The sequence below is a fragment of the Bombina bombina genome, chromosome 4 (genome assembly GCF_027579735.1).
Source record: "Bombina bombina isolate aBomBom1 chromosome 4, aBomBom1.pri, whole genome shotgun sequence".
Taxonomy (NCBI): Eukaryota; Metazoa; Chordata; class Amphibia; order Anura; family Bombinatoridae; genus Bombina; species Bombina bombina.
Genome location: NC_069502.1, coordinates 659,059,859 through 659,074,579, shown reverse-complemented (window position 1 = coordinate 659,074,579; position 14,721 = coordinate 659,059,859). Strand labels below are relative to the sequence as shown.

At 39.4% G+C, this 14,721-nt stretch overlaps 1 protein-coding gene across 50 annotated transcripts in view; it reads right to left on the bottom strand.

Moving 5' to 3' along the window:
- Positions 1–14,721, bottom strand: part of TRDN (triadin) — a 950,114-nt gene that overhangs the window by 816,846 nt on the left and 118,547 nt on the right. For all 50 annotated transcript variants that reach the window (XM_053710723.1, XM_053710722.1, XM_053710726.1 and 47 more), the window contains exon 4: positions 3,941–3,970. In XM_053710723.1, the coding sequence (XP_053566698.1) occupies positions 3,941–3,970 (30 nt within the window). The remainder of the gene's footprint in view (positions 1–3,940; positions 3,971–14,721) is intronic.

The window sequence follows — 14,721 nt, the reverse complement described above, 5'->3', positions numbered from 1 at the left end:
CACATCACTGATCACTTTATTACATAGACATGAAGCAAAATTCACTAAGATGTCTCCAGTTTCTCCAGATTCACAACCTCCTGTTATTCTACACAGATGACTCATTAAAGCTCATTTGTCTTCCCAAATTTGCCTCAGCTACATTAAATAACAAGAAAATGGTGCAACTGTACAAAATTGGTAAAACAATCTTAAATTTGTTAGAGAAAGTGCTTTTAAGACGAGCAGCCATGTAATGCCAAGTGGAAACTACCAATGATCCAATCAACAGCTCTAGTTGCACAGCTGAGTCCCATCATACTTCTGCTACAGCTGTATGCCCCCCACTGCCTAAAGCCCCACAGTTACATGCCCATATTAGACCTCAAAAGTCTTGGCAGTTGAATGCTCACATCAAACTTCATATTGTACCCAATCAATTAAGTGTCCACAATGTTTACATATCTTTTATTAGACAGCCAGTTCAAATACTGGACTGTTTTGATAAATACCAGACAACTCGATATGCAATCAAAAATGTTTAAAGAACCAAACATAGCAAATTAATTAGCCAAGAACAGTACATCATAGTATCTCTCATTTACTTTGGTTTAGACTATACTACTTAAATTTTAAGGCTAGTGTAAGAGGGAAACTACAAAAGTTAATACATAATATTAGTCTATGTGTGTGTTTTTTAGCTTTTTTTTAACTATTGTTTTATTTCTAACAATAAGAATTCATATTATGGGCCAGATTACAAGTGGTGTGCTTTTTTTTTTTTTGCTAACTGCACTAAAAGTAAAAGAAAAAGTCTAAACCGTTGGCAACAAAAGTGACTACACCCCTAAGTGGAAATGTCAAAATTGGGCACAAAGTGTCAATATTTTGTGTGGCCACCATTATTTTCCAGCACTGCCTTAATCCTCTTGGACATGGAGTTCACCAGAGCTTTACAGGCTGCCACTGGAGTCCTCTGCCACTCCTCTATGACAACATCACATTGCTGGTGGATGTTAGAGACCTTGCGCTCCCCCACCTTCCATTTGAGGGTGCCCCACAGATGCTCAATAGGGTTTAGGTCTGAAGACAAGCTTGGCCAGTCCATCACCTTTACCTTCAGCTTCTTTAGCAAGGCAGTGGTCATCTTGGAGGTGTGCTCGGGGGCCTTATTATGTTTGAATACTGCCCTGCGGCCCAGTCTCCAAAGGGAGGGGATCATGCTCTGCTTTAGTATGTCACAGTACATGTTGGCATTCATGGTTCCCTCAATAAACTGTAGCTCCCCAGTGCCGGCAGCACTCATGCAGTCCCAGACCACGACACTGCCACAACCATGCTTGACTTTAGGCAAGACACACTTGTCTTTGTACTCCTCACCTGGTTGCCACCACACACACTTGAAACCATCTGAAACAAATAAGTTTATCTTGGCTCATCGGACCACAGGACATGGTTCCAGTAATCCATGTCCTTAGTCTGCTTGTGTTCAGCAAACTCTTTGCGGGCTTTATTGTGCATCATCTTTAGAAGAGGCTTCCTTCTGGGACAACAGCCATGCAGACCAATTTGATGCAGTGTGCGGCGTATGGTCTGAGCACTGACAGACTGACCCCTCACCCCTTCAACCTCTGCAGCAATGCTGGCAGCACTCATACAGTATGTATATTTCCCAAAGACAACCTCTGGATATGACGCTGAGCACGTGCACTCAACTTTTTTGGTTGATCATGGCGAGACCTGTTCTGAGTGGAACCTGTCCTGTGAAACCGCTGTATGGTCTTGCCCATTTTCAGGGTCTTGGCAATCGTCTTATAGCCTAAGCCATCTTTATGTAGAGCAACAATTCTTTTTTTTCAGATCCTCAGAGAGTTCTTTGCCATGAGGTGCCATGTTGAACTTCCAGTGACCAGTATGAGAGAGTGTGAGAGCGATAACACCGAATTTAAGACACCTGCTCCCCATTCACACCTGAGACCTTGTAACACACAAAATTTAACACACCTGCTCCCCATTCACACCTGAGACTTTGTAACACAAACGAGTCACATGACACCAGGGAGGGAAAATGGCTAATTGGGCCCAATTTGGACATTTCCACTTAGGAGTGTACTCACTTTTGTTGCCAGTGGTTTAGACATTAATGGCTGTGTTATTTTGAGGGGACAGCAAATTTACACTGTTATACAGGCTGTACACTCACTACTTTACATTGTAGCAAAGTGTAATTTCTTCATTGCTGTCACATGGAAAGATATAAAATATTTACAAAAATGTGAGGGATGTATTCACTTTATATATATATATATATATATATATATATATATATATATATATATATATATACAGGTAGCCCTCTTAGGTTCCAGAAGGAATGGTTGTAAATGGAAATCATTGTAAATTGAATCCTAGTCAATGGGAAGTGAGAAGGTTAGGTTCCAGGCCCCTCTCAAAATTGTCATAAGCAACACCTAATACATTATTTTTAAAGCTTTGAAATGAAGACTTTAAATGCTAAACAGCATTATAAATCTAATAAAATAATCACACAACACAGAATATATAATTAAACTAAGTTAAATGAACAAAATCATTTGCTAAACAACATTATAAACCTAATAAAACAATCACACAACACAGACTTTATTTGTATTTTTCTGCAAACAATTCTTTCTATGCATTCCAATCTGGACTGATTTATAGACAGGAAGATCTTGTTCCTATGAAAGCTGTTCGATAGCTTAGGTCTAGTTATACTGATTAATTTTAGCGTGCTTGGCTTGCATATCTTTGCTGCAACACAAGCAGACAGCTCCACCAACTGGCTATTTTAATCAATGCAGTGCTTCTCAATGCTTTTCAATAGCTGTCACGTGACTGAAAAAAAGGTTGTTATTCTGAAACGGCGCAAATTGAACCATTGTAAACCGAAGGCCACCTGTACATATATATATATATATATATATATATATATATATATATATATATATATATATATATATATATATATATATATATGTTTAATAGATCATTTTAATATGTCTTTGTTGTATTTAATTCAGGTCTAAAGTCATGCTAAATATTTTAGAGCAGTTTTGTCTTTATTAGTACAAACAATAACTTTAATCTTATAATATCAGTGCTATTTAATGCGGCGACAATCTCCATTGAAAGTATAGGCTGCGCTAAAGCAATGTTGGCCACGCAAACTCATCTCATGGACTTGTAATATTAAGTTGCAAGCTAATATTAGTGCGGTCCAGCCATATTGCTAATTGCGACCTGCACTATAATTAGCATGTAACTTTTAATCTGGGCCTATTTATTTTCAAAAATATTAAATAGGCAGGGAGATAAAGTATGCATTTTATTCAAGATTTAAAAGCTTTATTCAAGATTTAAAGGGACAGTTAACACAAAAAATTGTTATTGTTTAAAACGATAGATAATGCCTTTACTACCCATTCCCCAGCTTTGCACAACCAACATGGTCTGTTTCTAAGCCACTAAAGACAGCTCCCTGATCACATGCTTTTTTATAAGCTTATCACAACAGGTGAGTGCTAGTTCATGTGAGCCATATAGATAACATTGCGCTCACACTCGTGCATTGTGCACAACACGGCACTAATTGGCTTAAATGCAAGGCAATAGATAATAAATAAAAAGTCATGTGATCAGGGGACTGTCAGAAGAGGCTTAGATACAAGGTAATCACAGAGGTAAAAAGTGTATTAATATAGCCGTGTTTTCTGTGCAAAACTGGGAAATGGGAAATAAAGGGATTATCTTTCTTTTTAAACAATAACACATTTTGATTTGACTGCCCTTTAAAATCTTTGAAAATAGACAAAAGTGCATGTTTTTGCATTTAGATTATCAAACTATTTCGCATAAAAGGACAGAAAACGACATTTGAATCTTGTATGAAAAAAAAAAAAGAAGAAGAAGAGGAACTAACCTATTTTTTTTACTGGCGGCTGCACATGTCCTAAATTGGAAGAAGAAAAAAATAGTTAAGCAAACTAATTTGATTACTGCTAAAGATTGACTTTTGACATGCAGGCAGGTGGAACATAGCGCTGTCTGGAAAATGTATTCATTAAAGGCACAATGTGCGAAACCGTGTCAGCTGCTCTAGGGCCCTTGTTTGGCAGTTTCGGACAAAGCTCGCCTTTTAGTAAATGTGGGCCTAAGCAAGGTATATCTTTAACAAAATAACAAAATGGCGGGCTCTCAGTGCCATTTTATGAAATAAAACTAATTAGCCACTATGTACTGAACATGCACAGCAACTTTCTGTTAACTATTTGTTTGACACAAAACTGTCAAAAAGCATTACTGAAGGTATCGGCAGCAGATTTATAGAAGAGTTATAGATGTAATTATTTTGTAGGAATCCATTCAAATAATAAATGACTGTAATAAATAGAGAATATTTTTAAAGGCTATTTTGAATTAACATGAAACATAAAATAATGTTTTGGGGGGAAATTAAACTTCTAAGAAATAAATGACACTTTATTCCTTTATCAGATAGATATAAATTGCAGCAATGAGTGAAAAAAGGGCCTAATCCAATAAATTAATTTCCACTTACTTGCTTGTTCATTTTTAGTTACCACTCATGACTATTTTTCTTAAAGGGACACTGAACCCAAATGTTTTCTTTCGTGATTCAGATAGAGCATGAAATTTTAAGCAACTTTCGAATTTACTCCTATTATCAAATTTTCTTTATTCTCTTAGTATCTTTATTTGAAATGCAAGAATGTAAGTTTAGATGCCGACCCATTTTTGGTGAACAACCTGGGTTGTCTTTGCTGATTGGTGGATAAATTCATCCACCAATAAAAAAGTGCTGTCCAGAGTCTGAACCAAGAAAAAAGCTTAGATGTCTTTTTTTTTAAATAAAGATAGCCAGAGAACGAAGAAAAATTGATAATAGGAATAAATTAGAAAGTTGCTTAAAATTGTCCCTTTAATGTAATTACACATATTAGATTTTAGTCAAGACAAAATTCACTTGGTTTCAAAAATGTATTTGTACTGTTTCATTTTTTTCCTGTTGCCTTCAGTATTGCTTTGTAATATAATGTTAGTCATGGGTAAGTGTGTTACATACATCACACCAACACTGCAGAAGGTTGTTAATAATACTTACCACCCAATTGTAATATTTCTTACCAATCCCTACAGCTTTTTAGTCATAACATTTCATTGTTTCAATTTTAAAGCCCAACAAGTTTTCAGTTTATGACCCATATAAAAATGTCATTAAGCTCTTTCCCAGAATGGTAGTATTTTGGGGCAACAACATGCAGTAGTAGAAATGATAACTATTTGTTGTATAACACAAATAAATCTATATAAAAAATTCTAAAAGTTGTGTCAATTCTTAAAACTCTACACATGATTTAGGACATCAGACAAACAATGTAATAATAGATATTGTAATCATGGTTCACTAGCAAGCAGTACACAAATCTTAAAACGTACATGCCACAGTAATGTTGATGCATGTTAATATGGGTGACTTTCATGGAATATGTAAAAAATATATCATTCAACGACGATTTTCAGTTCAAGTATAAATGGCCGATGTGCTATGTGATGACCATGGATGTGTTTTATTTTAAATGACATGAGCATTTTACTTTTAGGAAAATTGTATAACTACAAATTTATTATTCACACAGTATTTTCTCTACTACAAAGAAAAAGCTATACATCTAAAGTGTGGTAAGAAAATAATAGCAAAATGTGTATTTCAAACCAAGAAGTCATTAATAGTATGTCAACTTAATATTTTTTTAAAACTTTTCTCCATCTCTTCTAGTCTTTATTTAGGATTCCTATATATACTGTCCTTTTGTGACTTTAGTAAATGATGTGGGATTAAGAATCAGCCACATATGAGTAACAAATACCTAAAAGTATCCGCACAAAACATCATTACCTAGATCTAGAATTGTTTGAAAGTTATTATAAAGAAAATTACATTGCTGAATTATTACAATTAAAGAATAATTTTATTTCTGCTTAAAATGACATTTCTGTATAAATATAAATGGCTTTTGATTGTGACCATGTGCATATTATGAAACCTGTCCGTAATAGAATATGCACACAGGACATACAGAAAATCCATATTTTTGTTAAGTCTAAAAAACATAAAAAGACACTCCAAGTGAACCATGGTGACAGTGTTCCATGCTTCAAACGTGTATCAGTGCTTAGGGATAGACTAACTTTTATAGTAATTCTGATTCCAAAATATTTTCCAAAACCATTTCTTAATGTAATGCTTAAGTGTTATTTTTATAATTCTGTAGAGATTCATGAGTTTATCCCCTTTTGGGATTCATCTATTAATTTTGACTACTACATTACAATATACATTATCAATATTTGTAAAAATAAATTCATATTGTATCTGTTCTATTCTGCATTTAACATTTAATTATTTTACCTGTTTTTTTTCTGTTACCTGTTTTAAGCAGCTAACAATCAATAAAGTAAAAGTGTATATCAGTTATCGAGCAACTTTATAAAATTATTATTACAGCGTATCAATGGCAGTAAAATACAAGGCCTCCGAAATGTATCATAGGCAGAACAATTATTAAATCTATAAATGTAATATGGTTAGAGCAAAAGCTATGATGTAGAACAGATGATGGTAAAAATGTAAAGGAGTCACCAGAGGAAAGTTAAAACATTTAACTTGAGTGGTCAATGATTTCTATATGCATTGTTTACTAATAAGTGAAATTTTATTTATGTCGTCCTTAATATCCATAAGATCTAAGATAAAGGCAAAAACATAAGGTTTTCTTTGTGTAACAAACATTAGACAAACTATAAATGAATCTCAGAACCTGATGTTGCAGAGATAACTGTGGATTAGTGATAACTGTGCCTAACCAAAGTCTCTCATACTCGCATGATTACACTGGTGTGTTATTGACTGTTTCTTAATGCAATTGCTATTATTTAAAAGGTAGATTTAATCTGCTCTTTTTTATTTCTAAAACTAACTTATATTGGTATAGTATGTTTCCTTTCTACTCTATAAATGCTGATTATTACTTTGGCATAATTAAAATACAAGCCTTCTTTTCCTAAGTCATTAGGCCATTATTCTCTCCAATTTAAGACTAACAATTGCTTATCAGATATTCAACTCCCTGTTAAAACTCAGTATATTTTAACTTTCTATAAACACCTTTATTTATGTTACTTAACCAAAATACAGAAATATTAGAGATTCTATATGGTACTGTTTTAGTGCCAGATTACAAGTGGTGCCTTTTTAGTGCTTTCGCTAAAAGTTATGTTAAAAGTAAAAGGTTTGCATGCAAGCTAAACCCGACACGTACTAAACAAAGGGTTTTGCGATATTGTGACCACGATAACGTATTCTCCCCATAGAAGTCAATGGAGAGTGCAGAAAACAAAACTAACACTTATCGCTCACACGTTAACCCTAAAGGAGTTATTCCTATTTAACATTCCAGTGTTCTTTACATACAGGATAATGCAATATACCTATACCTGTACATCTATTCCTATAGATATAGGTATAGATATCTGTTTTATGCTAACGTTATCATATATATATATATATATATATATATATATATATATATATATATATAAAATAATAAAAAGTAATTTTTTTTCTATGTGAAGAACATTGACATGTAAAATATGAGTAAAGTATGAGTATCACACTTTGCATTTTGCGATTTAGGTCTATTTCAGTGTAAGGTTAGCACATATAAAGAATTGCTTTGCTCAAAGAGAATTATTGAAATGTTAAATATTGAAAAAAAAATTATAATAATTAGTAAAAATGATTAAACATACTGTAAAAAAATCTAAATAATCCATAGAATATATATATTAAATATATTACAGATTGTATAATATTTTAAAAAAATATTATTAAGATTTTTAAATATGTAATATTTCAATAAAGTTTACAAAAGGGTGAGTTACTGGCAGTGTGTGCTGTCTTAGTGAAGAATACCCAATAGGAAAAATCAATAATATGATACCCCTATGAGGTGGTGCTTCTCCCTATATGATGATATACAGTACCTCATTAAACAGAAAGAAATAAAGATAGTGGAGAGAAGAGAATTGCAGTATTTGCTATTTACAGATGTCTTAGATGACAGTACACTTACCATGCGATCAGTGTTGACATTATGACGATGAGGTGTATATTCTGACACACCAATGAGAGCATCACTGATGAATGGTTTATGACACTAACCAATAGCTGTGTATGAAGATAAGATTACATTGGCTGCACGTATGATTTCACGTATGATGTCACTCAAGGGGAGGTTCCTCAATACATTTAAATACTTGGATGTACGTAGGTCCTTTAAGTATTGCATATAGTACGAATCAATTGGAAAAGGCCCATTTACGGGCCAAAATGGGTCTATGTGTGTTGCTTGATTTTTGCTGACTCTGTACCATACATGCCCCCAGACCGATGCTGAGGTTCCTGCATATTGGCCAGAAATACTTGGGGGATATGTCCCTGTAACGGAACGGCTTGTTTGTTGTTTTTCCATGAGTGAATGCTGCTTGTGCTATGACTAACTGAATTTCACATGGGGAACTTTAAGTTTACGATTAGCCATAGATTTTTAATACAATTGTCAATATATAGTATTTTAAATTCCCCCTTTATCTTTAGCCAATTTCCGGTGACAGATATATACGCTGAACTGGAGTATCTGTGTGGTTAAATTTTAATGAATATCAATACATTTAACATTTTATTAAACTTTTTGGGTAGAAGATTGTGCGCCCTAAACTCCCTTTTTCTCTTTCTTCTCTCCATTGTCTTTCTTTTTTCTGTTCTGTTCTTTTTTTTTCTGTGCTAACCTAACACCACTTTCGACCTAAATCGTAAAATGCGAAGTGCAATATGATTATTTTCCATTCCTATGCTCTTCACATAGAAAATAATATACTTTTTATTTATTATATATATATATATATCATAAAAAGTATATATATATATATACATATATATATATATATATATATCCTATAATATAAAAGGCCAAGTTTGTTTGTCCGAAGCTCTCATGCACAGTAGAGACAGCGTGAGGACAAACACACCTGGCCTTCAACACACTGACCTGGCATCTGGGCCTGGGCCGACCGTGCGTGACGGGGATGGGGCTGGGCATGAAATGGGTGGGGCGTGACAGGGCCGGGCGTGACGTGGTCGGGGCCTGGTGTCATGTGGGCGGGGCCGGGTATGATGTGGGCTGGGCTGGGTAGGGCCATGCAGACGGGAGAGAGAAAGCTCAAAAGAGGGGGGATAGAGAGAGAGCAAAAGAGGGGGGATAGAGAGAGAGGGAGACAGCAAAAGAGAGGGGGGGAGGGAGAGAAAAAGAAAGGGAGAGAGAGAGAGAGCAAAATAGGGGAGATAGAGAGAGCAAAAAAGAGAGAGACAGCAAAAGTGAGGGGGAGAAAGGGGAGAGAGAGAGCAAAAGAGAGGGGGATTGCACAAAAGAGGGGAGAGAGAGGGGGATAGAGAGAGAGCAAAATAGGGGGATAGACAGAACACAAGAGAGGGAGAGATACAGCAAAAGAGTGGGGGAGAGAGAGCAAAATAAAGGAGAGAGAGAGGGAGAGCAAAAGAGAGGGGAGAGAGATCAAAAGAGAGGGAGAGAGCACAAAAGAGGGGAGAGAGAGGGGGATAGAGAGAGAAAAAAGAGGGGGATAGAGAGAGCAAAATAGGGGGGATAGAGAGAGCAAAAGAGGGGGGATAGAGAGAGCAAAAGAAAGGGGGGAGAGAGAGAGAGCAAATAGGGGAGATAGAGAGAGCAAAAGTGAGGGAGAGAGACAGCAAAAGAGAGGGGGAGAAATGGGAGAGAAAAAAAGAGAGGGGAGAGAGAGCAAAAGAGAGGGGGAGAGCGCAAAAGAGGGGCAAAAGAGAGAGCACAAACGAGAGGGGGAAAAGAGAGGGGGAGAGAGAGAGAAGAAAAGAGAGGGGAGAGAGAGAACAAAAGAGAGGGGGAGAGAGAGAGAGTGAGAGAGAGAGAAAGCAAAAGAGAGGGGGAGAGAGAGAGAGCAAAGGAGAGGTGGGAGAGCACAAAAGAGAGGGGAGAGAGAGCGCAAAAGAGAGGGGGAAAGAGAGGGGGAGAGAGAGAGAGCAAAAGAGAGGGGAGAGAGAGAGCAAAAGAGAGGGGGAGAGAGCATAAGAGAGGGGGGATAGAGAGAGCAAAAGAGGGGGGTTAGAGAGAGCTGAAGAGAGGGGGAGAGAGAGAGCAAAAGAGAGGGGTGGAGAGCATAAGAGAGGGAGGAGAGAGAGCAAAAGAGAGGGGAGAGAGAGCAAAAGAGAGGGGGAGAGAGACAGCAAAATACAGGGAGTGCAGAATTATTAGGCAAGTTGTATTTTTGATGATTAATTTTATTATTGAACAACAACCATGTTCTCAATGAACCCAAAAAACTCATTAATATCAAAGCTGAATAGTTTTGGAAGTAGTTTTTAGTTTGTTTTTAGTTATAGCTATTTTAGGGGGATATCTGTGTGTGCAGGTGACTATTACTGTGCATAATTATTAGGCAACTTAACAAAAAACAAATATATACCCATTTCAATTATTTATTTTTACCAGTGAAACCAATATAACATCTCAACATTCACAAATATACATTTCTGACATTCAAAAACAAAACAAAAACAAATCAGTGACCAATATAGCCACCTTTCTTTGCAAGGACACTCAAAAGCCTGCCATCCATGGATTCTGTCAGTGTTTTGATCTGTTCACCATCAACATTGCGTGCAGCAGCAACCACAGCCTCACAGACACTGTTCAGAGAGGTGTACTGTTTTCTCTCCTTGTAAATCTCACATTTGATGATGGACCACAGGTTCTCAATGGGGTTCAGATCAGGTGAACAAGGAGGCCATGTCATTAGATTTTCTTCTTTTATACCCTTTCTTGCCAGCCACGCTGTGGAGTACTTGGACGCGTGTGATGGAGCATTGTCCTGCATGAAAATCATGTTTTTCTTGAAGGATGCAGACTTCTTCCTGTACCACTGCTTGAGGAAGGTGTCTTCCAGAAACTGTCAGTAGGACTGGGAGTTGAGCTTGACTCCATTCTCAACCCGAAAAGGCCCCACAAGCTCATCTTTGATGATACCAGCCCAAACCAGTACTCCACCTCCACCTTGCTGGCGTCTGAGTCAGACTCGAGCTCTCTGCCCTTTACCAATCCAGCCACGGGCCCATCCATCTGGCCCATCAAGACTCACTCTCATTTCATCAGTCCATAAAACCTTAGAAAAATCAGTCTTGAGATATTTCTTGGCCCAGTCTTGACGTTTCAGCTTGTGTGTCTTGTTCAGTGGTGGTCGTCTTTCAGCCTTTCTTACCTTGCCCATGTCTCTGAGTATTGCACACCTTGTGCTTTTGGGCACTCCAGTGATGTTGCAGCTCTGAAATATGGCCAAACTGGTGGCAAGTGGCATCTTGGCAGCTGCACGCTTGACTTTTCTCAGTTCATGGGCAGTTATTTTGCGCCTTGGTTTTTCCACACGCTTCTTGCGACCCTGTTGACTATTTTGAATGAAACGCTTGATTGTTCGATGATCACGCTTCAGAAGCTTTGCAATTTTAAGAGTGCTGCATCCCTCTGCAAGATATCTCACTATTTTTTACTTTTCTGAGCCTGTCAAGTCCTTCTTTTGACCCATTTTGCCAAAGGAAAGGAAGTTGCCTAATAATTATGCACACCTGATATAGGGTGTTGATGTCATTAGACCACACCCCTTCTCATTACAGCGATGCACATCACCTAATATGCTTAATTGGTAGTAGGCTTTCGAGCCTATACAGCTTGGAGTAAGACAACATGCATAAAGAGGATGATGTGGTCAAAATACTCATTTGCCTAATAATTCTGCACTCCCTGTAGAGTGGAGAAAAAGAGCAAAAGAAAGGGGAGAAAGAGAGAGCAAAAGAGGGGTGATAGAGATAGCAAAAGAGAGGGGGGGAGAGAGCGAGCAAAAGAGGGGGGACAGAGCGAGCAAAAGAGGGGGATAGAGAGAGCAAAAGAGGGGGGATATAGAGACAGCAAAAGAGAGGGAGAGAGGCAGCAAAAGAGAGGGGGAGAGAGAGCAAAAGAGGGGGGAGAGAGAGAGTGCAAAAGAGAGGGGTTGAGATACAGCAAAATAGAGGGGGGAGAGAGCAAAAGAAAGGGGGGAGAGATCAAAAGAGGGGGGATAAAGAGAGCAAAAGAGAGGGAGAGAGACAGCAAAAGAGAGGGGGAGAGAGAGCAAAAGAGAAGGGGAGGGAGAGAGACAGCAAAAGAGAGGGGAGAGAGAGAGAGCAAAAGAGAGGGAGGAAAATAGAGGAGGAAAGAGAGAGCAAAATAGAGAGGGAGAGAGATCAAAAGAGAGGGAGAGAGCACAAAAGAGGGGAGAGAGAGGGGGATAGAGAGAGAAAAAAGAGGGGGATAGAGAGAGAGCAAAATAGGGGGGATAGAGAGAGCAAAAGAGGGGGGATAGAGAGAGCAAAAGAAAGGGGGGAGAGAGAGAGAGCAAATAGGGGAGATAGAGAGAGCAAAAGTGAGGGAGAGAGACAGCAAAAGAGAGGGAGAGAAATGGGAGAGAAAAAAAGAGAGGGGAGAGAGAGCAAAAGAGAGGGGGAGAGCGCAAAAGAGGGGCAAAAGAGAGAGCACAAAAGAGGGGGAAAAGAGAGGGGGGAGAGAGAGAGAAGAAAAGAGAGGGGAGAGAGAGAGCAAAAGAGAGGGGAGGAGAGAGAGAGAGTGAGAGAGAGAGAAAGCAAAAGAGAGGGGGAGAGAGTGAGAGCAAAGGAGAGGTGGGAGAGCACAAAAGAGAGGGGAGAGAGAGCGCAAAAGAGAGGGGGAAAGAGAGGGGGAGAGAGAGCAAAAGAGAGGGGAGAGAGAGAGCAAAAGAGAGGGGGAGAGAGCATAAGAGAGGGGGAGAGAGAGAGCAAAAAAGAGGGGAAGAGAAAGAGCAAAAGAGAGGGGGAGAGAGACAGCAAAAGAGGGGAGAAAGAGAGCAAAAGAAAGGGGAGAGAGAGAACAAAAGAGGGGGGATAGAGAGAGCAAAAGAGGGGGGATAGAGAGAGCAAAAGAGGGGGGATAGAGAGAGCTGAAGAGAGGGGGAGAGAGAGAGCAAAAGAGAGGGGGGGGGAGAGCATAAGAGAGGGAGGAGAGAGAGCAAAAGAGAGGGGGAGAGAGACAGCAAAATAGAGTGGAGAAAGAGAGCAAAAGAAAGGGGAGAAAGAGAGAGCAAAAGAGGGGTGATAGAGTTAGCAAAAGAGAGGGGGGGAGAGAGCGAGCAAAAGAGGGGGGATAGAGTGAGCAAAAGAGGGGGATAGAGAGAGCAAAAGAGTGGGGATATAGAGACAGCAAAAGAGAGGGAGAGAGACAGCAAAAGAGAGGGGGAGAGAGAGCAAAAGAGAGGGAGCGAGAGAGAGTGCAAAAGAGAGAGGGAGAGATACAGCAAAATAGAGGGGGGAGAGAGCAAAAGAAAGGGGGGAGAGAGCAAAAGAGGGGGGGATAAAGAGAGCAAAAGAGAGGGAGAGAGACAGCAAAAGAGAGGGGGAGAGAGAGCAAAAGAGAAGGGGAGGGAGAGAGACAGCAAAAGAGAGGGGGAGAGAGAGAGAGAGCAAAAGAGAGGGAGGAAATTAGAGGAGGAAAGAGAGAGCAAAATAGAGAGAGGGGGAGAGAGAGAGAGCAAAAGAAAGGGGGGAGAGAGAGAGCAAAAGAGAGGGAGAGAGACAGCAAAAGAGAGGGGGAGAAAGGGGAGAGAGAGAAAAAAAAGAGAGGGGAGAGAGAGCAAAAGAGAGGAGGAGAGAGAGCCAAAGAGAGGGGAAGAGAGAGAGCAAAAGAGAGTGGAAAAAGAGAGCAAAAGAAAGGGGAGAAAGAGAGAGCAAAATAGGGGGGATAGAGAGAGCAAAAGAGAGGGGGGAGAGCGAGCAAAAGAGAGGGGGGAGAGCATAAGAGAGGGGAGAGAGAGCAAAAGAGAGGAGGAGAGAGAGCAAAAGAGAGGGGAAGAGAGAGAGCAAAAGAGAGTGGAGAAAGAGAGCAAAAGAAAGGGGAGAAAGAGAGAGCAAAAGAGGGGGGATAGAGAGAGCAAAAGAGAGGGGGGGGGAGCGAGCAAAAGAGGGGGGAGAGAGCGAGCAAAAGAGAGGGATAGAGAGAGCAAAAGAGGGGGGATAGAGAGAGCAAAAGAGAGGGAGAGAGAGAGAGACAGCAAAAGAGAGGGGGGAGAGAGAGACAGCAAAAGAGAGGGAGAGAGAGCAAAAGAGAAGGAGAGAGAGAGAGAGTAAAAAAGAGGGGGAGAGAGACAGCAAAAATAGAGTGGGGAGAGAGCAAAAGAAAGGGGGAGAGAGCAAAAGAGGGGGGATAAAGAGAGCAAAAGAGAGCGAGAGAGACAGCAAAAGAGAGGGAGAGAGACAGCAAAAGAGAGGTGGGGAGAGAGCAAAAGAAATGGGGGACAGAGCGAGCAAAAGAGGTGGGATAAAGAGAGCAAAAGAGAGGGAGAGAGACAGAAAAAGAGAGGGGGAGAGAGAGAAAAAGAGAGGAGAGAGTAAAAAAGAGGGGGAGAGAGACAGCAAAATAGAGTGGGGAGAGACCAAAAGAAAGGGGGGAGAGAGCAAAAGAGGGGGGATAAAGAGAACAAAAGAGAGCGAGAGAGACAGCAAAAGAGAGGGGGAGA